This window comes from Rhea pennata, chromosome Z, assembly GCF_028389875.1.
Source record: "Rhea pennata isolate bPtePen1 chromosome Z, bPtePen1.pri, whole genome shotgun sequence".
Taxonomy (NCBI): Eukaryota; Metazoa; Chordata; class Aves; order Rheiformes; family Rheidae; genus Rhea; species Rhea pennata.
In genome coordinates, this window is record NC_084702.1 from 81002074 (window position 1) to 81027090 (window position 25017).

At 45.7% G+C, this 25017-nt stretch overlaps 1 protein-coding gene across 9 annotated transcripts in view; it reads right to left on the reverse strand.

Moving 5' to 3' along the window:
* The window catches only part of TCF4 (transcription factor 4), a 192405-nt gene that overhangs the window by 122789 nt on the left and 44599 nt on the right, over positions 1–25017 (reverse strand). For 8 of the 9 annotated variants that reach the window (XM_062600634.1, XM_062600635.1, XM_062600633.1 and 5 more), the window contains 2 exons: positions 12573–12634; positions 10574–10670 (listed from right to left, as the gene is read on the reverse strand). The exons of the other annotated variant lie outside the window; for it this stretch is intronic. In XM_062600634.1, the coding sequence (XP_062456618.1) occupies positions 10574–10670; positions 12573–12634 (159 nt within the window). The remainder of the gene's footprint in view (positions 1–10573; positions 10671–12572; positions 12635–25017) is intronic. 9 annotated transcript variants of the gene reach the window in all.

Sequence of the window (25017 nt, forward strand, 5' to 3'; positions counted from 1 at the left end):
CTTTACTACATTTTTTCCATCTATGAAACAGAGATTATGAGAGAATTCATAATCTGTTGAAAGAATCTTCTGCAATCCCTTACATTCCAAAATAGGCTATTTCAGAGGCGGGTGGCATAACACAAGATTACTCCCATAATACAAGCATGCTCCCACTGCAATAAACAGGCATACACGATGTTATCCAAGTTAAGAGTGTCTCCCTAATATATTTTACTTTTTCAGAAGAAGCTGGGAGAAGATTTTTTTAAAAAGGGAGGTCTAGATAAATTCAGGTGGAAGTTTCAAGAGATTTGTCAGACTCCAAATAGATTTCCATTCTTCACACATTAACCTTCAGCAGGATCCCAGACGTCACCAAAGAGGATGGGTGGAGGTAGAGGAAGGTGTGTCTCCTCAGGATGATCAGCAACAACAAAGAAATTCTGAAGTCTGTAGGTCAAGGGGTGGGAAGGGACCAGATTAAGGCAGAATTGTCTTTCTGCTGGAACCTCTGCCCTGCAGCTGGTGGGACAAGAAGCCAACACTGAAAATCTGTGGGCAGCTGTGCTTAGAAGAGGGTGAGACTGTACCCAGGGGAGATGAGAAGGGGTTCAGTTTTCTGCAAGTTATTGAAAGGATTTAAAAGAAACTTCTGCCTAGGGCTAGAGGACGTGACATTTTGTTTGATCTGGATTCCATTTCTAAAGTATTACAAGGTTCTAAGAATGTAATGTTTCGCTGAGTCTTCTGCCAGACAGACAACCTAAGTTCAGCTTCCATTTGCACTGCTTTTTTCCCCACAATTCACCAGAAATTGGTAAATTTTAATTGATGCTCTAATGCATATGCTGAGGAAGACCACAAAGCCTAGAGTCCACAGCCCTGTGACAACTTAGCCCTGCATTACATAGTCTAACCCATTAACTCCATCAGTTTTCACACATTTGCCTGCTCAATGGAAATTAAGCATCTCATTTTGTCTCCAGCTTCAGTAACAGACATTGCCTGCCAGTCACTTAGACATCTTTCCTGTGGAGACAGCCAAACCTAATGAATACAAGAAGGTAATGGATCTGGACCAGGCAGAGGAATGAGAACTTCCAATATCAAATCTGTGAAAGCAAAAAAGCCTCTGCAGGAACACGAGAGTCAGTAATAAGATTGGCAAGATGACTAAGATGAAACTTCCACTGCTACCTTGGAACAAAGTTGCATTTCGATGAAACTCCATTGCTACATTGGAACAGAGTTGCATTTAAGTTGGATCATTCATAAAAAGTGTGAAGCTCACTCAAGTTCATACACAGAAGACTGTGCCAGAAATAAAATGATTTTCCTAGATCATTAGGAAGATCAAGAAGAAGAGTGTAGTGCTTGGTAGACCCTGATCCTGATGGCCTGAGTGTCAACTCTGAACCTGCGGATAAATGCAACACAGAAATAGCAGCATATCTGCTTCTGCTCTTACAATGAAAATATTGCAGATGTATGTCCTGAAGTATCTCACTTTAAAATGAGAACATCAGACAATGCAATATTAAAGCTCTCATCAGATCAAAAATACGTTTAATCCATCAGGACTAAAAGATACCAATTATTTTCTTACAGGAGGCAGAATCTACTACAGAGCAGAAACCATCTGAAATCTCTTCCTTTTAGATTTGTTGAATTGTGATGGTTCCTTCAAAGAAAAATTACTCCTGAGCCATCCTTGCTATTTCTTCCAGATGGCCTGGAGTTCAGAATTTCTGTTCCAGAAACAGAACTGTATGGAACTGTACATTTTGTGGAGATCAGAATCCTGACTGTAAAATACATTTTAACCATTTATTTTAAAATAAACAAAATACAAAGTCACACACAATACCTGTCAACGGATGTCTTTAGAGGACAAAAACATTGTGGCATTCAAGTGAAACACAGAGCTCTTCTCATGGTTATCTCTGTAGAAGGCAGAGGAGACTAAGGAATGGAAGGGACATGGAGTTTTCTTTCATCAACATGAATATTCCTCTACCTTTTTGATATTTAAGAATTCTTTGATGGCTTCTCTATGGAGTTTAATCCATCTACTGATGTTCTCACCCACCCTGTGATCACCCATTCTGGAATAATCCCTATTTCCTTCAATATTTCTGGCCTCTCTCCTGGGAAATTTATATCTGATTCTGGCATCTGTTCCCCATCCTCTTTTGTGAACACTGAGGCGAAAAATCCATTTATTTTTTAGCAGTGTCTACATCATCTGTCAATAAATTACCCTTTCCATCTCTAAGAGGTCCTAAAATCTACTTTACTGACCTCCTCTTCTTTATGCATTGCAATAATCTTTCGTGATTATTTATCTTAACCTCATGTACAGTCTTTTCTTTCTTCTTCTCTCTTTGCTTTCAGATTATTATTTTTTAACATTCAACCTCATTCCAGACATTCTCTGAGCAGCACTTGATGTTTTACGTCTCACACACTCACCTTCCTTTCTTAGGATTACTTTTTGCCCCTGCCTGTTCATCTATATTAGGCTGGTTAGTTTATTTTTCAACAGAGTATATTCATTCTTAGCATAATGATGTAGAATGTATCTGCTACATTTACATTTCAGTAGGTACTAATTCTCCTTTATGTTGTGTCTTTACATGGCATCACCTCTCCTTTCTTTTGGTTTTGCTAGTGGAAATAAAGAATGACTAAGTAGATCTTAGCCAAATTCTACGGACACCTGCAAACTCCTCCATGTAATGGTTCGAAAATATGTTCTCTCTTCAGATTTTCCATTATTTTCTGGGTGTTGCTCCACATACCTTGGGAGATTTGTATTCTCAGCCAATTGCAAAATCCCAGCCAAAATCATCTTTGGAATCTGTAAGATGGCTATGCAACTTACATGAAATGTAAAACTTAGGAAAGAAAAAATATATTTCTGGAAAGCATATTTGGAAAAATATTTTTTTTGGCTATTCGAACCACAATCAATTCTAGTGAAATATAAAAGTGAAAACAGAAATCATAGGAAGGGGGTGAATATTTTGATATAGGTATCGTAATTAAAAGGTATGTAATCAATATAATTTAAAAATACCACTAAGTAAATTCTTGCTGAACTATTTACATAGCTTTCTTATCCAAAAATCAATCAAAACATTGCTTTCACCAGATAACTCACACACTATACATATATATATGTATATATAAATAAAATGACCTCTTCTTAATATTTATTAATTAGCCTAATTTCTTCCTACATATTCTTCTTATCTTCTTAACATTTAGTCAGCATGTTTTCTGCCCAGAGAATGTATTTTTCTGTATCAGTTTTCATTCTATATTCTTTTAATAACTGTAGAAAATGTTTAGGACCACAGTCACACAGTAAAAGTTTGCAGAATAAAGAAATGTATTGGAGCACTCTGATTTTAGTTAAAAAGAAATATAATCTAATTAAAGTACTGATGGTTCTTGTTAAATGCATGCTCCGTATCTTTTTATTTCACATGGTACAAGGATCAAAGCATGGACCTACTATACCATCAGCCTTGTATAGTGTGAGAACTGGTGCTGTCCTTAATCTATCCCATATGGTAAGATGCATCTATTGGCATGATGCTGCAGAGAATTACTACTCCCTCCTGCCCTATCCTTTTTATTATTTTCTTTGAAAACTGTTTTATATTCGATTTTGTATTTTCTGTGCATCTGACCAAATGTGCAAAATCCAGAGCAGAATTAGAGACTGAAGATTAGGGACAAGAATCAAGAAGTCATTACAGAAGTTGTCAGAAGCAGCTTTGATAAAGGGAATTAAAAATAGAACTACAAGAGTAAAAACGATTTTTTGCTGCAAGACTATCACATCTTCCTACAGATGCCAATGTTAAATTTCTTTCCTGGATGTGTGCTTTGTTACAAAGAAAAACCCTAGCAAGAATCTGTTACAGCAACGCTAGCAGCAGTTAGCTTGGCCCAAAAATACGTTGCCAAGGCTTTGCCTTTGGGTAAGCTCCAGCGTAGCCCAGCGTTAAGGTTCAGCCACCTCTGAGCCCTGAAAGTTGCAGCTTTATCTATTTTTTGTAGGAGAACACGCCAAGACCTAAGAAAAGAAGCCGATCTTATTTAGCTAATGTATTATTTTGACTCACTGTCTTTATACCCTGTGAAGTTCAGACTCAAGGTAAGTACAGGCTCAAAATGATTAATAATTACACAGCTAACTCTGCATTGTTTTACACTTTCTGTGCCTTAACTAGAGAGCATAACAAAACCATTGTTTTTGCCTGCTTAACGGACCATGACTAGAGCAGCTATGTAAATGACCCAGTAATTCAACAAATTTGTTTTGTTTCACAGATTTTCCCACATGTATGCTTTCCAGCTGTAATGCAAATCTCCTGCTCACCCAGACCAGCCGTCCCCTCTGGAAGCACGCCTCTACCTTCCAGCGTACGTTCACTGATTGGGTGACTACAGACACCTCTGGAAAACAGGAAGATTGCAACTAATTCGTAAACCAAAAACACTTTTTAAAAATGTGCCTATCAGTGGTTTTCCTGGTTGAGTAAGAGTTTTTAGGAATTTAATTTTTTCTCCTCTACGAATACTTTAAGGAAGCCACTTACACGTTCCTTTTAACGTTCAAACAGGTGCGAGCTCAAACTCCCTCTCCCACTAATGTCAGCTCCACTGGAGAACAGCAGCGAACTCCTATTTGAAAGCCAAACTAAGTTAATCTATATAAAAGGCAGAAGCTCATTAACCACTAAAATACCTTATGCTACTCTAAAAGCCTTAAATTAAAAGCTTTAATGTTATTTCAGAAGACATTTCTCTATTAACGTGTCTGCAGCGCAGACAAACGCACTCCCCGAGAGTACCGAAAAGCCGAGCCCGGGAGGCAGCTGCGCGCGGCGGAGCCCCGACGGGCTCGCGGCCGAGTCCTGCGCCCCGGCTCCCCGGGGCAGAGTCCCCTCACCCCCGGCCCCCCCGCGGCTCTGCACCCCGGGGCCGCGCGCGCTGCTCTCCCCTCTCCAGGACCACCCTCGTACCTGCTCTAGCCCCGCCAGCAGGCTCTGCAGGGTCTCCAGGTCCGCAGAGGGCCGTTCCCAGAAGAGACGGTTTGGTTATTAGCACGGGGAACTTTCTTCCCTGTTTACCGAGAGAACGATTTCTGCCAATATTTTGCAAACTTACAATCCATTGCAATTCGCACTCCAAATACAGATCAAATACATTTGCAGTTCAAATGAGGAATTTTCACACAGCTTTAGTCTATGCCATGCTACACAGAATACAACTGTCACACAAAATAACTTATTAAAAATGCTTGGACTTGTTTAAGAACAAAATACAACGGAATGTAAACTTCACTGAAAACTATGTAGTACAAAATAATATTTCAATCCTTTGCTCAGTATGCAGACATTAATTGCCACAGTCTACAGTTTCTATTTATACATCTGCTGCTCATTCCCCAAATAAATGGAAATGTCCTTGTAATTTCTTTTCTTCAAGACTGTACGGGAGGCTTGGGCTGAATGCTGAAGTTCAGAATCCCGACTGGCAGCGCGTGCGAGATTGACTTGCTGCAAAACACATTGAAACTCTTGATTGGGAAACGTGACGTATTTATATTTACATTTACAAAATGCTTTTCTGTGCAGATTTTTCTGCTTAATTTTGTACATTTGCAACTGGGACAGGAGAGAAGCAGCAGTCATATTATATGACAGGAACAGCTGTAGAAGCCAGTGTCCTCTACAAAACATTTTTATGGAAGTTTTTCAAGGCCCTTCTCGAAAGTAAATTCTGCGAATTTAACTGTGGCTATCTTAGAAAGCTAAAATGCTCCATCCAACCTCTGAGGGTCTCAGCCTTGACAGGCCATATGATTAAACTAAAACCATTGCTCAGGGTCATCTAGAAGCACTTCTACTTTGATGTGAAGAAACCACTAAGACTAATATAGAAGCAAAAGGCTGGAAGAAATCTTTTACAGATGTTCTTTATGTAGGATGGAACATGAATCACAGAACTGCAGAACGGTTGAGGTTAGGGGGGACCTCTGGAAATTATGTAGTCCAAGACCCTGCTCAAGTCTTAATTTAAGATCAATTCAAGACCAAGTCTGAAACTGGTTGTTTTCTAATTTAATTACTGGAGATTTCCTTATGGTGACCTCTCAAGAGTTTTCAAGGGTGCACTTTTATTCCCATATTAGCTCCATTTTTGAATTTGGGGGACATTCACAAATGAGAGATTTTGGTTGGTGAAACAATTCTAAGTTTGGCAAAAAAAAAATCAATACATGTATTTTATTGGATTTAGGTGACATTTGAAAACCCTATCTCATATCTTCCAGTAATCTCAGCAGAGGTCTTCTGTACTCACAAGGGCACCGGTGGAGCATATTTAGGCTGGTGGGCAGGAATCTACATAGAGCATTCAAACACAATGGCTGGGACAAGCTACGTGGCTTATACTCGCCTGGGACAGGCCACACGGGCCTGGGGGGAAAGGAGGGCACATGCTGATGCAAAGGGATGCCTGCACGCACACACATGCAGGAGGCAAACTGCCAGTCCAGGTTGACCATCAGCAGATACATCTCTTGGGATGACTGCTTGATGTCACACTTCAGGGTTTTCCCTTTATAAGGCCAAGAGCTCAAAGTCGGCAGCTGAATTCAGGTTTTCAGACCTTCCTCTTAACCCTCCAGGACCTCCTAGTCCCACATCTTGTGGCAAGCCAGAGAGAGCTGCAGTCGCCAGGAAGCACTCGTGGTGGTGGAATCTGTTTTCTCCAGGTCATAGGTGAGATGCACAAAAATAGCGATGATGCCTGTAGCACTGCATATTCTCAGCACGTTTTCCACCCGTGAACATCTGAGAAATCAAAGGTCTTCTCATAGCCTAGCCATGCCACACTAAAGTTTCCTTTTTGCATTTGGCAGCCATCATAATCCGAGAGGAACCACAGCACTTGGTCCACCTCCCTGGCAGTATTTCATCTGAACTCATGCTGCATTCATACGAAATGGCCTTCCCTACATGGAAATGCGTGTTCAGATTGCTTGAAACACCTTCCACATAGCGGGGAAATTTCTGAGCATTCAGCAGCTGGGAGGCTACTTGACAACTTTATGCTTTTCTTTTTTTGGAAGCACTCTTCTGTCATGCATCATCCATTCACGGCTTTCTCCTGAAAATGCAGGTGCTCTGTTGTGTCAGGTGTACTAACACAAAACCTCTAAATTAAAAACTGGAGTTTGTGATTTCCAGTTCTTTGATTTCTTAAGCCCTTTCTTGATCTTTTTAGTTGTTATATTCAGACTTTCTGCTGTTACAGCTCATCTTAGATAATGTTATGGATAGCCAGACAGTCACAGATTTTTATGGAAAACAGTTCTGCTTGTCATTCTTGAAATTTCACCTTTGACTGATATTTAAAAAATTGTCACGTTTCTTTTTGTATGTCATGTTACTTTCTTTTGCAAATGTAATAAAGTCTTGTCTTAATTCTTCCTTCCACTCCAAGTTGCCAGCTTAACAAGAGGCCAGTTGCCTCTTATTAATACTCATAAATTATATTGCTCTGAAAAGGCTTTAGGAAATTAGAAGAGAAGAGCAGACGATGCTAAGATAAAGAGGCAGCTACTGCACGTGCGTTCCCACGACGCGGGTGCCCAGTAGGAAATATCACAAGCGCCATTTCCCCAAGCGGTGGCATTTCTGGTGTCACTGAACACAAGCAGAACTGTGACATGGACGTGCAAAAAAGGCCTGCGGAGGTCTAAGACGCAATCGCAACCTTCTGCATCTGTAATCTAAAACTGAAAATTAGGGGACGGTTTTTGATTTTTGCCTGGTTGTTCTTCAAGCACCTCAACTTCTGCAGCTGCGAAAGGGAACCAAAGCCACCCGACGCAGCAGGGCTGGTGTGAGAGGGGAGGAACGGTCGGGACATGGCAGCCGCTCACCGACAGAACCAAAAATCTGCCAGGACAAAATGTAATCTCATTTTAGGAAATGTTGAAATCATTTCTGTAAAAGGTTAAAAAAAATAATAATCAGGCTGAGTCAGATACACAGCATGGAAAATTTCATCCCCAGTGTTTATAGTTTAGCAGCTGAAAGCAGGGCCTTATAATGCGGTGTTGGGTAAACTGAACTATCTGCACAAATTCCCGTTCTACTTACGATAACAGTAACAAAATCAAAGCTGGGCAGATTAAAAACAAATACCACAGCAGTATTCAGAGAGAGACAAGCGCTATCACAGCATTAAAAATAATATTAAAAATTGGTCCCTGGCAGCCAGCGCCACCTTCTCGGGAGCGCCAGGCACGCAGGGGAGCGGAGCCCTCGGGATGGGAGAAGCGAAAGGGAAGAAGCCGCAGGAAAACCGCGGGCCGCGGCGTGCGCCGGGGTTGCACCGGGGGTCCCGGGGAAGAAGCCGTTCCTGCGTTACGTTAACGCTGGGTTGGATCTGCTCTGCCTTTTGCGTGTAGCCACAGGAAAAGAAACGCGCGCCAAGATTTTGTCTTCACACGCTACGTCTTCGCGTTGGCCAACTCCTATAAAAATCAAGGGATGCGCACTCGGTGAGCGCGGGTCCTTTCCGAGAGCCGCAAAGCGATGTCCAGAATAGAGGTTTTCTAGCCTGTCTTTCAGACAGTCAGTAGATTGGGGACTTTTCCAATAAGGTCTCTAGAGTTCATGCTGTGAACACGAGAAATATTGCAGGCGAGGGGAGAAATACAAAAGGCGTCCATGCAGAAAAATAAGAAAAATGCCTTGGATATTTTCTCTTCTCCCCTTTAACTACATCTGGCGTGCTTCACAGGATCAGGTTTGTAAAGCTCAGGGCAAGCCTTCCCCGGCGCCGAGCTCCCCGTCGGCACCCCGCGGCGAGCGCCCGTCAGGGCTGGGGGCGACCCCCGGCCAGCGGGCCACCGCCGGCCACCCCGGGGTGGTGAGAGCCCCTCGAAGCAACGCTAACCTAGATGCTCCTGGTAGGCAAACCGAGGAGAGGAACTGAATTATAATGAACCAGCAGCTGTCACAACATGACCACAGTAACCAAATCAAAATATCAGCCACCAACCCAGATGAGATTCAAAGGTCACCACATAAGCCAGCAGCTTTCTTCAACAGTGCCCGCAACCTCCAGCTAATCCTCGCAGAGAAACGCTCCATCGAGCTACAGGGGGGTTAGGAACAAGTTACTGAGTATTAGCAAATGATTTAATGCACGAGCAAGTAAGCCGGAGGATAAAACACGCTCGCAGAGAAGGAACCAGGGAACGGCGGAGCCGGCGAGGAGCGGCGCACGGCTGCCACGCGCACCGTGCCCTGCGCTGTCACCGTCCTCCCGGTCTCACTCCGGGTCCTTCACTTACCCTCAGGAAAGCAAAAGGTGCCTGGAGGAGTGCCTGGGCTCCGGAGACGCCCAACGAAAGCCGTGTCCCGGGAGTCCCCAAGCGGCACTTCGAGGAGAAGCCCAGCGAGCGCGCGCAGCTTTGCGGGCTCCCTCGGCTAAACGCCACGCGGCTCCGGGGGAAGGCGACCGCGGAGACTCCCGACCGGACGGCGGCCGCTCAAAAAGGCGTTTTTAAAACAAATATTTGCGGAGCAAAATGTGCAATATAAGCCTGAGTTTAAGCAGAACGCGCCTACAACCGTTTGCGGTCCACAGGCACCGGGTCGCCAATAAGTACCCCCAGGTATTGCAAAACCTCTCTTGCCCGGAAAACTGCCGTCCGCAGCGCTAGGTGCACGTGCTAGCAGCTCACCCGGAGCGCGGTCCGGACGAGGCCGAAGAAAGGCAAGCGCAGAGCCAGGTTTTTCCGGGGAAGACGGGGGAAGCTACCAAGGCGGAGGCCACCGACTCCGCACCACCTCCTCCCAACCAGCGCGGGCGCGCAGAGCGCACGAGAGCAAATAAACTGTCACCGGTAATTCCTGCCTGCAAAATGGATAATATTCATCACGTAACTATCCAGCCTGCTCCTAGTTTAGGCATTAATAATAATCATTTGAAGACAGATAAGAAATATTTAATCAACACAAAGATTAGGCTGTTTAAAAGCTATAAATTCAGAGCTACGCTGCCCACTTGCAAGCCTCTGAACACCGACAAGCGACTACAAGCTCCGACTCTGTCCCATGCGTCGAACAACTCACAGATATTTCCCAATATAGAAAAACAAGGCATATTTTAGGAGCGTGTCTTAGAGCTGAAGAACGACGGACGGCAGCTACGGCGCTGTCTCCTTTGGCTTACGCACAGCCCTCCAGCGCAAAGCGTTCGCTTGGTTCGCCGGCAGCTGCCTGGCCAAGCACAAGCATTACTAATAATTTTACATCGCGTATTTACTTCAACTCATTTGCCAGCCGTAATTAGAGAAAGCCGCCATCAGCCACCTGAGGAGCAAGGGCAGCCCTCCCGGCCCGGCCGCTCTCCCGCTCTTCCCTCCGCGGCCACGGAGCCGCGCGCCCGCCGCGGCCGAGCCCCGCCGCCCGCCGGGCCGCCCCTCCGCTCCGCGCCTTTCCGCTCCGCTTTCTAAGCCACGGGCGCGGTAGGAAATGCAGTTTCTTACTTTGTATTCTGGAATTGACAAAAGGAGGAGAGAGATTGTCATGTGAGCCAAGGTCTCTGCTCGCCATGTGATCATAGTGAGTCCCGTCGCCATAGTTCTGTTAACAAATCGGGAAAAACACAATTTTACAAGTTTAACAAGCATTTCTCAAAGCCTACAGGTCCCTGTTTCCCTTCCGAGTTTTAAACCAGCTCTGAGAATTATTATTCCTTTTATTGCTTTCTTCTATTGATTCTGCTGGAAGTGATGTGTTCCAGAACATTTTTAAAGCTGTTTCAAATTTTTATTTCATTAGCAATTGACTTTGGTTTGTTCTGGGGGTAATCCTGAACCGATGATTGATATGAAGTTCTTGGCATTTTGTGTTGTGCAGCCCAACAAAAAACCTTCCCTAACATTGCTAGTAACATCCGTAAAAACAGAAAAGAAATATTTCTTTAAGTATTTTGCTTTTAAATCTAGATTTTATGTGTAGATTTGCGTCTTAATCATCTCATTGGTATATACAGGGACTCACCTATAAATAAAATTTCAAAATTTGTTTCACACTGTCTGGGTGTGGAAAGTTACTTTTCACTGAAGAATAATCCTCCATGGCATTAGTATTTATGCATGCAATTTGCAAAGTCACTAATGAACATCGCCTGCCCCTTCGTCCCGGGATGCGGCAGTACTTTGCTGCATCTCTGATTTTCAAAAGTCTTCTGCATTCAGTCACTAGAGTAGCAAAATCTTAAACTTAACTACAAGTATCAGCCATGCACAGCAGTTACATAATGTTTTCTTTCTTCTGTGCAGAAGAATTCACAAGAAGCTAATTCCTCCAACGCGGAAATACCGTCGTCATTTTACAAAGCAGGAAATACGGAGAGGTCGAGCCGTTTGCAGAATAACTGCACAAGTTAATGCACAGTCTTGATTAAAACTTCAGAATTCTTCCCAGGCTCGTGCGCTTTTCTTTACATCTCAAAACTTAATTGTACGCTCACATTCAAGCTTTTGCATGCATAAATAATTGTGTGTGCAAATTTAGAATTTACTTTTCAAAACATTTTTCCCTAGGAAGCAATACAAGTGTCAAGTAAAAAAAAGGGGATAAAAATAAAACTGACAGATGTGTGCAGTAATGACGTAATGGATGCTAAGCGGGACGGAATAAGAAAAGGTGACCGGGTTCCCCGCCTCCCCGGGGGAGGCTCCGCGGCCGCCCGCGCGCCGCCGCCGCCGCCGCTGCCGCGCTGGGCTCCAAGGCACCAGCTGCCGTAGCCTTAGCCCGGGGCAGGGGCTGCCCGCAGGAGAAGGGACGGACCCAGCTCGAACAATAAAACCTCACGTCGCCTCCCCAGACAGCTTCTCCGGGGCGCTGAACTTCAGGCAGCAATGCCTGCAAGCGCCGATCCTCCGCATTAATTAGAAAACAATTAAAAAGCAATTTAAGCAAGCTCTTTAAGCGCGGGCAAGAGCGAAGCCACTTGCTGCCCAGCGCGCTGCGTGACTTCGCAGGGAGCCAACAGAAATAACCTCGGTCCGGCCTGGAGCGCGCCGGGCGCCGCGGGCTCCCGCTGCAGCGCGCCCGGCGCGGAGGCCGGGACGGCGGGCGGGCAGCGGCGACCTCCTGCGCCGCAGCCGGGACGGCCGAACCCCACGGCGCTGCAGGCGGGACAAACGGCACGGCGAAGAGATGGAGCCTGAGTAAACCCCGGGCACGTGGAGCTGCCGGAAAGGCACCGGCTGTCCCTCCGCACCGCGCCGTGCTAATCAGCACCCTGCCACCTGTAGCGGCGGTGCAGCAGGTGCCAAATGCAATCTCAGGATCAGGTTTGAATGTCTTTTTTTTTTTTTTTTTTTTTTTTAAAAAAGCAATTTTAAAGAGAAGGCAGACTGTGACCAACTTTGCATGCCCGATTTTCTATGCAATCAGGTGTAAAACTCATATTTAAGATTGTAAATTTACATATGCAGGAAGTCTGGTTTGGGGAAAAAGATTAGATATACTTACCCTGGATGGACTAGGATGTCCTGTATTCCCCCAGGACCCTGAGCTAGTTCTGTCTTCTACATCTAGGGACAAAAAAGTTCTTTAGGCTTTATTGCAATAATTCTTTCCTTTTGTATAGGCACTTTTAAATTAATGTTTCAAATTAATCTCCTGTTGCCTTTAATTAAGAATCAGGCACAGGGCTACTACGATGGTAGTGGCTTCTGACCCACTGCTTAAATTAACTCATTTAAATGCACAGCAGAAATGAACTGGACCCTCAGGAACCTGAGGTTTAAACATAAAAATTACTTCATTGGCTCCGTGTTTCTTGAGAGTTCAAAAAGTGACCGTACTGTACCCGTTAAAGTTGCACCAAAACCTTCAGCACAAAAATAGGTATTCTCAAGCATCAAAAAATAAAATGTAATAAAACAGACAAAACTTAGAAGGTGAAGTAAGGCATATTTAGAGTAAACATAACTCACTTTGCTTTATCTAGCACCAGCGGGGGCTGCGCTCTAACCGGGAAAACGCGCGCGGTTTCTTAGCTAAATATTTAACTGGGCTCCAGAAAAAAGAAAGAAAACGCGTATCATTTACCTGACAGATCAGACCAACCGCTCTGTTAGGTTAATTAGGCATATTTTTAAAGAACGTTTGTGTTACGTAACAGGCAACCAACTCGTCGGAGCCCCGTCCGCAGCACGGCCGCCTCGGGCGCTCACGGCACCCCGCGCCCGCGTTGGCCCCATTAGCAACTCCACATACGAACACCCCGGTTCTGGGAAAAACCAGCTCATCTGAAACAGCCCGCGCTGCCGAGGCCCCCGAGACAGACCCCGCGCCGGGGGCAAGGTCGGCGGGGCCGTACGGCCTTCCGGACTGCTGCGTCGCACGCTTCCGCGGAGACCTGGGGAACGGAGAGGCTGCGGCCCCGGGGACCGCGACGAGGCGCTCGGGAAGCCACGCCGCAGAGCCGCCTCCGCAGCGGGGACGAGGGCACCAGCCGCACGGAGCAACTGCAACGTTTGCCTAGGCTGCAAAGTTTTTAGCAGCCTTGAATCTGCGTGGTCACTCCTGGCCCTCTACCTTACGTTAACTTGAGCCCGTGTAACGCTGAGGTTCTTCCACCAAAGCCAGAAGCTCCGGGCTCTGATCGGAGAATGAAAAGCAATGACTCTTGTACCTTATCTTCAGGGGCCGTGTCTTAGCTTTCGACCAATTTTCTTTGTATTTAGACTTAAATGTGCAAACTACACTACATTACTCTGCAAAACATCAATGAGAAGGCTTAATTAAGTAACACTGACAGATAAATCCATTTCTTTTGCAGTAATCAAATCAAAGCAGGTTGACATAACACAGGAACTTAATACAGTTATTCCCTTGTAATTGGAAAAAGGCCCTTTACTTCTCATTAAAGCAATCTTCTGGGTATTGGCATAATAAGAAGGCTCAGGGCTTTAATACTGCCCTATAAAAGCCCCAAGATACAGACCCCTTAAGCAAACATGCCAGATTATCTAATTCCTCGATCACAGTGGAACATGTAGTTATTGTTTTAAACTACTAATTCTTTATCTCAGCTACAGTCAAAAAGAAGGAACTCGGTCTAAAGCACACATTGCGGAGCTCTCAAAAATGCAAGCTCTCGCAGGGAGGAAAGATGCGTTCTTTAAACAAACCGAGTTCTTCAGCTGGGAAGTTGAGAGCTTACCAAGATGGAAATTATTCTTTGGCATAAACAGGTATAAAGAGTAATACAGTATAATTTGATTGCCTCGGTGAATTTGTTGAAAAATATTTTTTCCTGTATTTTTAAATGGAAATGGACCTGGTCAAAGTCTTCCCCCCGCGGCTGTGTGCACACCACGGCCACCTCCCACTGCCCTCCGGCTGCAACTGTTGTCCCCACTAAACAGCAGTCAACTCAACAGCACGTTTTTCCCTCTACAGAAAAGAAAAATCCTTAGTAATTACTAAAGCGGGTCCCGCTGCCGCTTCTCGAGGACGCCAGCGCCGAGGGGTGCGAGCAGGCAGCCCAGGCCCGCGAGGAGCTCAGGCTGCCCCAGCCCGACCCCAGAGCTACTGCCACGCATCCTGGGCGGCCCGTGGGGCTCCGGCCCGGCGCCGAGGAGCCGGATGGGGGCACACGCGGCCGGCTGGTGCCATCCGCCTCCCAGGCGGGCTCTCCCGACCTCGAACCTCCTCTGGTAAAAGTTGCACCGAATCCCTTGAGGTGTTCCTACGGAGATGTTAGGAAGAGAAAATGGACGTTTTTCTGGAAAAACACTCACATTTGGAAAAAAACACGAACTCCTCTTTGCAGGAACAATCTACAGCAAATATTTAGAAAATCACCCAGAACTGCAGCAACAACACGAGACAACAAACGAGGTGACTCTGAAGTACAATTTTGTTTGAACCTCCGACCACCACCAATGCCAAACTAGGCCATGTACATGAAACCCGAAAATCACAGCCGGCGAGATCATATTCTCATGCTTCACCTTGGTGAAGAGCAGCATGGATACTGCAGGCGCTTCAACCCCAGAAAGAGATTTGAAGAAAAAGGAAAGAGAAGAAAACTCAAAGAGCAGCGAAAGCAATTAAGCACGGCGTACCAAAATTGCAAGCTGTTTCATAAAAGAGGTGTCACGTGAAAGACACCAGTGAGAACAAGCGACGCAGGAAGACGCGCGTTCTTCACGCTCGGGCCAGTACAGCCGCGCGGGGGAACGAGGGCGCCGTGGCCGGCTCGCTCTTGGCCGAGGCTCCCCGCGCGGAGCAGCCGGCGCGTTCGCCACCCCGTCCCTGCGGGGAGCCGAGCTCGGCCCGGCCGTCCCGCGCCGCCGGCACGAGCCAAACGTGCCGGAGGGCCCAGCGAAGAGCGCGCATCCGCACGCACGGGTTTTTAAATGCTCCGGGAGCAAAGCGAGCAGAAGGAGCGAGCTCAGCTTGTTCTCGTTGGCCGAACCTCCTTGCTATGCAAAGGCACAGAGCGAAAGTCCATTTTATGGGAGCTCCGTAATCGACTTCAGTCAAGACTAAAACGTCACCTTTATTATCTGTGTCCACTTAATCCAGAATCAAGGTTATTGCATGCTTAAAACAGCAATATTCAGAGGAGCGGCAGAACCAAAATCACGACCGTTCCCGGCTGTCGTAACACCGGTGCGGGCGAAAAATCTGCCCATTCTCCATCAGCCCCAGAACAAGGAAAATACTGAATTATGTTTATTTAACTTTCCTGTGGCTCAGTGCTAGATGATACTCTTTTAAAGGCTCTGGATAAACTGCAAGTCAAGCCAAGGATAATTCTTTACAAATTGGAATTTCATGCATGTAGGTGCAAAGTATTTATTGTTACAGTTATTTGTGTTCATAGCTCAGAAATAGAACTGCACTATTATAATTACAAAACACTGCAACACACTTGGAAAATACTCTAACACATAAGAGCACAAAAGTGCTTAAACTGATGACTTTTCTCTTTTGTGAATAACTCGAATATATGCTTCAGAGATGCCAGTGCTCTGCTCTTGAGCACACGTTACCTGTTCAGCAAAGGGAAATCACTTGTTAAAGATCACAGCTAAAGGAAGACCTCCCAAATCCGTGCTGGTCAAGGGTGTCAAATCACTTAAGATGCTTTTTGAAGCAAAAAGGTAAAATACTGTAGTCACAATTAATACATATGCCTTAATCTCCTTGAAATTGCTGTCATGCATTTGCACTGGGAAAAGATACCAAGGAGAATGGTGCATCAGCTCCAAAGAGCTGATGGCTTCTCCATCGACCTCTCCCCACCGGGGGAAGGCAGGTCAGTGTATGGGTCTGTCCCGGTGGGCTTGAACACGACAGCCTTCCAAGGAGGTTGCCTGCAGAAAAAAGGCAATGCAAAGGCTACTGCATTACAACACACCCGCTACCTTTCTGATAATTTATCACGGAGAATCAAAGATCCACTCTTCTATGCTAAAAAATACAAAATGTAAAAAAACGTAAAAATGAAGAAAATATGCCAGAATATCGGAAGTGTATGGAGAACTGTGGTCTGTTTGCAAGCCAAGTGTTCCACTTCTGAAGTTATCTGGCCAGTACGTCTTCACCTGCATCAGTAAAGCCTTTCGCACGCTGTGTTTGCTGAGAAGAGACTGTTGACTGTGTGGTGCTAACATGACCTAAAACACACAGAGTAGGAAATGGAAAGAGAGAGACATTTTCTTCCTACTTGAATTTTATCTTCGAGGGAAAAAATAGTATATTAACCAATGCAGTAATCTTATAGGGGATTTAATAGTCAAAAATATCTTCAGATTAAAAGGACCAAGGCCCCTGCACAAATAAAATGACACTTTTGTACGCAGAACATGCTAGCATTTGCTTATCATTTCTCATTGCATAATTACAGTTGTCAAAAATGAGAAGGGTGGAAAAATCTCAGACTCTAATTATGATTATCATACTTAGACAACTATGATTAACAGGTATTTAGGGACTGCTATTACCTCTTTGTGCTCTGAAGCACCTTACTCAAACAGCAAGTCAGATCCTGCTGACATAAATCAAACAAAACACACCCATTTTGTGGACTGAGACCTTTTCTGTTAATAAGGTGGTTTTCCAAAAGATTTTTTTTTTTTTCTGAGTACTACGCCTTTTTAGAACTAAATGGAAAATGAGCTCAGGAAACGATGACCGAGCACCGAAGGCGGACCAGAGACGAAGGCCAGGAGTTCAGCACGAGACACCACAGCGGAGGCGGCCCGCGGAGGCCGCCGGCCCGGGCGGTGGGACGCGCCGCGGGACAGCTCGGCTGGGACGGGAGCGAGGAACGCGCCAGCTGGGAAGCCCTTCAACGGCACCATGCGCAAACTGCAAACAGGTAATTATCCTTCCCGGGACGGCAGTGTAAAGACAGCACAGACTCGAAATGGGAAAATTCTCCTACTTATTTGATAAACAGTTTACCACTGGATTGCTCAAGGGATTAGATACAAAGCTTTAGTTTTTTTCAAAGAAGTAGGACCAGCTGCCAGATATATACAATACACTTCAATAGCTTCTGTTAAAGCCACAAATAATTGGAAAATTCATTTGAATCAGATGGTCATTTCATTTTATGCGTGAATTTTAAAAGTCTCTACAAATACCCATGGACGGTTTGAGGCACCACTTGACAGCACTCGCTATAAAACTTCAATAGTGTAAACAAACTAAACCGTTCTCGATCTTAATTCTCATAACAAAGAATTACATTGTCCTGCCTTGGGATGAGATCATAAAACCTCACATTGTGTTTAGCTGAGTTACATAAGCTATTTTCTAATACACATATGACACGGACTTTGTGCTTGCAAGGACAGATGACTTTCACATATTCACTCCATTTGCATTTGCATAATTCCAGCATTTAATCATTTTTTAGCAGATCTGCTGAAACTATAAATAGGTAGTAAGAAGAAGTTCAAGGTTCTAGTCTCACCAACGTTATATTTCACTTTCCAGCTTATCAGGTTACTCAAGGTTTGGTTTTGTTTCGGTTCTGGACTGGGTTGGGGTAGGACTCTGGGGAAGAGGGCCCTGAGGAAAACATGCCTCTTCTTGGTCTGTTTAGCCTGAGAGGCGAGAGAGCGTAGTAGGAAAGTGACAGTTTCTCTTTTCTCTTTTTCATTCATAAATTGAATGTGATTTATAAAGTCTGGTTGTCTAATTCATCTACTAAATACTTGCAATTCTACACCAACATAAAAAAGCGTAAGTTTTTACCTGAAGCCACTAACCCAGATCACTCCAAAGTTACGATCATTTATGGTCACCTGGACGCTGGGTAAGCTAAAGGACTGGCAAGTTTCAGTGACGAAGATCTCCCTCCGTAGACATTCCCGTCCTAAACTAGCAGCCAGAAGGGGAAGGTGGAAGCTTTGGTAGACCCACCTAAGGCCCGGCCACCTGTGAAGGTGGCTGATTAGGAGACGACCTGCAGGAGGGCTCCATTGCAACCCTGTTGTGCTCCATGTGCAGCTTTGAGGACCCGTCTTTCTTCCGCCTGCCTGCACACATCTCCCGTGGCGGCATCACTAAGTCCCTCTGCACCATGCAATCCCCACAGCGCTCTGATCATCAGTCTTTGGCCAGTTATCTTAAGGCTACTTTGTGTGCTTTGATTTTTAAATGTTTTAGAGTCTCTCAAGCTGGCGCAGGAGGTGGCACCTGCCCGGTCGTGGCTCCTCCACGCTCACGTTTACCTTGCTCCTCCTGGGACAATTCTGTGCTGGGCTGCTTTCATTTCTTTCTTCATTTTCTTTTTCTTTCTTTTTTTTCTTTTTTTTCTTTTTTTTTTTTTTTTTTTTTTGCTTGTGTTCGTGTAGTCTACAAAAATACGAGCTTTCTGAGGGAAAGCTGAGCACAGTTGGAACACCCTGACTTTCTGCGAGACGCAGCCGTGTGACAAGACGTGCTGCAAACAAAGCACATGCACAGACAGAACAGAAAACTTTCCCCGAAATCCAAGTTAGGTGCTCAAAGCTTGGTGAGTAATTTCATAGTTAGCCACCTAAAATGATCTTTTTTTTTTTTTCTAAAGGCACCAAGTGTCTGCAAGTGTCATTAGCTAGATATATGGATGGAATTACAAAAGAAAAATTACCTATTTTGAGATAATAACATTCCAAAAATCATGCTGGCGGTGATGCTGCAACACCGCACGGCAGTGCGGGGAGGGCCCCGGGTGACCAGAAAAAAAATCAGATGTGGGAAAAAGCATGAAAACTCCCTGCACTTATAGGTAGAGCGGAAAGGCGGCGGCCAGCGCGGGAACTGCTCAGCGCCGCGAGCGCCCGCGCTTCGGCACCGGCCCCTCATCGGAAGCAGATTTTACGGAGCACACCAGCAGCTGGGTTCTGTACCTCTCTGGCCAGTACATGACTGGTTAATTCCCAATATTTATGTTTCTTGGAAACAGAAAGATTAGTGAGGAATGTGTAACTGGAAAAAGTTGAGGTAAAAAAAACCACACACACACACACACACAACCAAAAAACAGCCCCCACCAGTCCAGCCCGTTCTCCAACTGGCTGCTGCAAAAGTCACGAATTCCCCCAATGGCAGTGAGCAAAAGACACTGTCCTGACTGCAAACCATGCAAACCTCTCGGAACGGAAATCAAACGTAAACAGCAGAAAAAAGTCCAGCGAAATGGGAGGACATTTTCTGCTAAACTTCTGGTCTTCTGAGAACAGCACTTTAATTTGAGCCTACTTTAAAATGACTTCATCTATATTAAAATTACATTAAAGCTACTCTAGATGCGTTTGCATTTGAAGTGCATTATGACGGCCCTTAGCAAACACCTTCTCCTTGCTGGACACTCGCGCTCCTAAGACAATCTGTACGTTTCTGGGCAAAGAATATGAACCGACAAGGGAAAAATCCACCAGCCACCGGCTCCAGGGGAATTGCCAGTGATTCGTTGCACTGTGGTGCCACGGGATTTCCAAGGCACGGAGACCTGACGAGTCTGCTTGGCTTAAGGCTGCCGTCGTGGGCAGACACAAACCGTGGGGCAGCTGGTCCAAGGCCAGCGACAGTGAACGACGGGCGCAAGCAGGAGGAAATGGGGGGTGGGATACGGATCCCAGCTCATAACAACTGCAGGCATCTGCAGGGCTTTTAAAAATACATTTGACAGCAGCTGGTTCAAGCCGTAAATGTGAACAGGGTGCATCTGATGGCCAAGAAGGGGCTATAGAAACGTGGCTGCCCCAGCAAAGAGCCTAAGGGTGGGGGCATTTGCCTTCCTACGTTCACCCAAACTTGGAGCTCCAAGGAGAAAGCAGTGAGGCTTCGGCACCTCCATCCCCCGTGGGGATGGGCATCAGCATGCGAGACTTCAGACCTAGTTTGAGTCCTCCACCACCTGCAGAGCAGGACCTCGCCACTTCCCCCCCAAAAGCTACTATTCGGGTTATTTCAGCGTGCGGGGTAAAAGAGCTCGTCACTGCAGGGATGCAGGGATGCCTTGCATGCGCTGAAGAAGAACCTCTGGCTCTTCCACTTGACGTGACCGATTTAATGGAGCCTCCTGCTGAAGGAAGCCAGATGTGCTTGCCTCGCGGGGCCAGCCAGCTGCGGGAGCGCTCCGGCGAAGCAGCCCCGGCCCCGGCCCCGAGCCCTCCACTCCGGCCTCCCCCGCGCTTCGCTGGGCCTTCTGCTCCACCGCTAACAAAATGCAGAGGCAGCGGCCAGCGAGCATGGGACCTCTGCGTGCCGCGAGGAGCTTTCACACGCGTGCAAGCAGATTCAGATCCCCCAAACCCAGCTGAGCCAGCTCTCTCAAAAGCTACCAAACAAAGCATTTAAATGCAAGTATTGCATCAGTGTTTTAAGGGTGCCAAAATGCAATGTGTTCGTTCTCAACACTCTTCTGAGATTTGGCTTTATTTGTGATGTTACAACTCTACTAAATCGTAAATCCCTATTTTTTCTCCCCAAAATTTCCATGAAAGCTCTCTTAGACTTCCCTTGATCTTTGAGGGAATAACACCTACCCAACTCGAGCACCTCTTCCGAAGCTGCTCACAAATCCATTATGTAAAGTCAGAAAGATCCAGTAAAACTATCACTCTGTAAACCCAACGAGCTTCAAGCCCCTGACACCAAAACGACTGAACAAACTACCCAGTCCCTGTCCAAGCGTCCTCTCTCTCGTGTTTAATATTATCCTCTGAGACATGGGCTAGATTCATCTTGAGCTGAAAAAACATCCTTTCCGAAATACACCCTCCGGTTCAGCCAAAAGCTGGAGCAGGAATTAGATCATATTACACTGAACGCAAACTGCTTCACTCCTGGTGGGTTAAATGAAATTTGTTCACTTCTCTGCTTTCTTTAGGGTTGGGGGGGAGGGAATGGTGCATTAAACTCAGCTCATGCTTTCTCGCTTTTCACTGCAAGCAAAACTTAGAAATTTCCTTCTGTTTGACAAAAAAAAAAAAAAAAAAAAAAGTGCTGAGATTTTTCCCCGGCCAAATAAAACATCAAACACTGAGTCTTGTGGTAAAGTGACAAGTTGGCTGCATTGCATAAGAGGATCATAACGCTCTCTGTTGACTTTATAAAACGATTACTCTCCTTCCTCTGTTTGTACCCTTTTAGGTCCAGATCATGCTAATAATTAGGCACTTTATAAACAAGAAATTCCAAGTAACTGTCCGTGTCCATGAGGCATCTCATTGTAGAACATCTGTAGCCAGGGTTGCCTCTTCCTCCTAAGGTCTTAATAGGCATAATGCATGGAAAGAACTAAATATGAAAACACCCACAGTTAAAAAAAACCTCAACAGCAACCAAAAAATAATCACTCCCTTGATGTGAAAGTCCTCTTTAATTCCATTTCCCGCAACACCACAATGTCAGGCACATCAATTTTAAACCAGCCATAACTGTTGCAACTCACCAGCATGTCTCCTAGTTAAGCTAGAACACTTATTTTATCAATGGAAAAGAAAATGCATTTTTTAAAAATGTATTTATGCAATTACTATATTTAATATGCAATTACATGCCCTCTTAAAAAGAACAGAGAAGTAATATTATGTATCAACAAAGCACCTCTGGGGAGAATAAAGAAGAAAAGGAGTAAAGGACTGTACATTTTGTGCCATTTTCATTATTTAATATTTACAGAAGGAAAAGTCTACTTGCCTTCAACGATGCTACAAATTACTTAGGATGCATTTTGATTTGGGCATTATACTGCAGAAAGAAATGCCTTTTCCTTATCCCAGGCTGCGCAGGTTCAGTCACATATTGCAGCCTGGGCGTCTGTTCAGGCCCGTTAAGAACAGGCGAACAGAAGAGGAATGGCAACTTTCACATAACCCGCTTGCTGGTGCACCACCGCCGCCACCGAGCGCCCCGCCGCGAGCCCCCCTCCAGAGAGCGAGTACGGTGTGCTTGCAACATCCAGACAAGGGAACAGCGCAAACAGGTTATGGTGACAACTGAATCGGATGTGTAAGGCTTTAAGTGTCTCCTAACTAATTCTGCATTGTAATAGAAAAGCTAAAAAAAAAAAAAAAAATACATGACATCCACATGAATGCTGAATTAATTCATTATGATCAGTGCTACCACAGTGAACACCAAATTAATTCATCACTGTGGCATGCACAAAGCACTACCCACTTGTTATACGCACTGAGGAAAAATAAGAAGATGACTGTCCTCAATGAGGACAACGTACCGGCGCAGGTACGGCCGCCTCGCTCACCCACAGGGCAGCCTTCGCTTGCGCCCAGCCTTCATCCAGCCGCACCTGCTGCACAGTGCCGCTGTGAAATACGGACCACGGGCACTGGCCAGCCCCAGCCGAAGGAGAGACGGGGCCACCTCCCCCACACGCTGCGCGTTAGCCTCCCCAGCAGATAAGCTACCATTAATGGCGCTTTCTTTCTCCAAACCAGATGATCTCATGGACTTTCCCAAAGCTTTCTCTTCTTTTTACAGGATAACAACAAATACCAAACATATCTGCTAAAATTCCTCAACCTTCAATATTTGTCCTACCACCTTCAGTATCTGTCCTACACGTCGTCTTGTACCAAATGCGTTCAGGCCACCAGCAGGCTGCACTTCTCAATGGGCTCTTTGGAGGCAATGTAAGTCAACTGTCCTAGAGAAAATGGAAGTTTGAGAAATGATTTGTCGCTTTTGGAAAATTTCGACTCCTCCATGAACAGCTGAGGCACGACTGCGACCCTTGAAGCCCCTGCCAGGGATAACCCATGTAATGGCAGCATTTGATTTTGAACACAGAGATCGCTGAAGGAGGGTCACTTGATGCCTTCTTCTCCTACCTTTTGAGGCTCTGCCCCATGCTCGCGCAGCAGCTGCTATTTAAGTCATCTTTCTGAACGCCGACTCTGGAGCAGGCTGCTGAGACTCAGCCCTGCGAAAGAGCCCGCGGCCCTCCGAAGGGAGCTGCCAGCAAACTCCGGCTCTCCGGCCGACGGGCCGCTGAGCCACAAAACATCTTTTAAGGACGCCAGCATCCTTGGAACGAAGCTGCAGCGCCTCAAACCGCGGGGACCCCTGACACGAGGACGTGCCCCGCAACGCCGCACGGGAATTTCAGGGCCGCCGCGCGAGCCCGCAAGCGGCAAACGCGGGAGAACCGGCCCGAAGCAACCGGCTGCGCTCGGCGCGCGTCCCGCCCGGGCACTCGGGCTCCACGCAGCGCGGCCGCTGCGGGCTGCGGGCAGGGGCACGGCAGGTATTTATTTATTTTTTTAACCAGAACCCCTATTTCTTCCATTATTTTGTATTCTGCCATTATTTTACCTACTTTTTGTACACTAAGCGAAGGTAAAAATACAAGAGTCCGAGTATTAAATCCTGCCCCAAACTCTGAAGTGTTATGAAGTCAGTATTATTTTCTCACTTAATTTATTCAAGGTTTCTCTCAAAAAAAATCACTATCAATTTTCAGCTCTAGTGGCAAAAGGTTTATTGGTCTTTGTACTTCATTAAAGGTTTTTTATAAAGTCATGTTTGTTCTTTTGAGTAGCAAATAAAACTACTGAAAAGGGCAAGTTGGTTTTTAAAAGACACAGATATGACCTAAAGGGAACACATTTTACTGTAGCGAAATAAACTGAGGAAACCGTCTGCAAATTAAAAACGCCTTAAAAGGAAGCATCATCTCTGGAAAAAAAAATCTTTGCTGAGGAAAACAGCTGGAAACAGGAAGCTTTTGTGCTTTCATCCTGCCTGCTTTGATACCACCGCATTCCCGTATCATAAAAAGGCAACGAGACTGATGTCAGCCGCATCGCGTGCCGGCGGCGCGGCGTAAGATGGATGGATATACACACACATACACGAACGCATCCTTATCGTCTTGGAAAAATGGATTGATCGATTGACTAAATAATAGGGAAAGTGCATGCAGATTCGCTATCCCTTCCAAACCGCCGAGGAGAGCAGTTTGCAAGCTGGGGCTGCTCCCCAGCCTCGACCTTGTTACCGCTCCTTTGGGTCATCTGGTTGCTTCCCTCGTGTCAGTCTGATGGGCTGTAGCCACATCTTAGCACCTCGCGTGTCAGACTAAACGCCACCGGGTGTTCTTCCAAAACTAGCTTTTTAACTCAAAACTGTAACCTGTCCTTCTGCTGAGGGACACCACTGGCGCTTGGGTCAGAGCCGGTGCTTGCAGCCGTATTCTCGGAGTGGCTCTTTTTATACAGTTTTTAGTGTTCGCGTATATGCCTTATTCCCCGACCAGCTTTGCAAGCTGACACTCATACAGGGCGAGTAAAACATAGCAGGAAAATATCACATGAAGCCTTCCAAATCTGCCCTGATCTTGGGCAAGCCAACAGCATTTTCTTACTCTTTCCAAGCAACTGACCAAGCGCATCCTTCCCTCGCGACGTTTCTAAGGCTTTGCCTCATGATG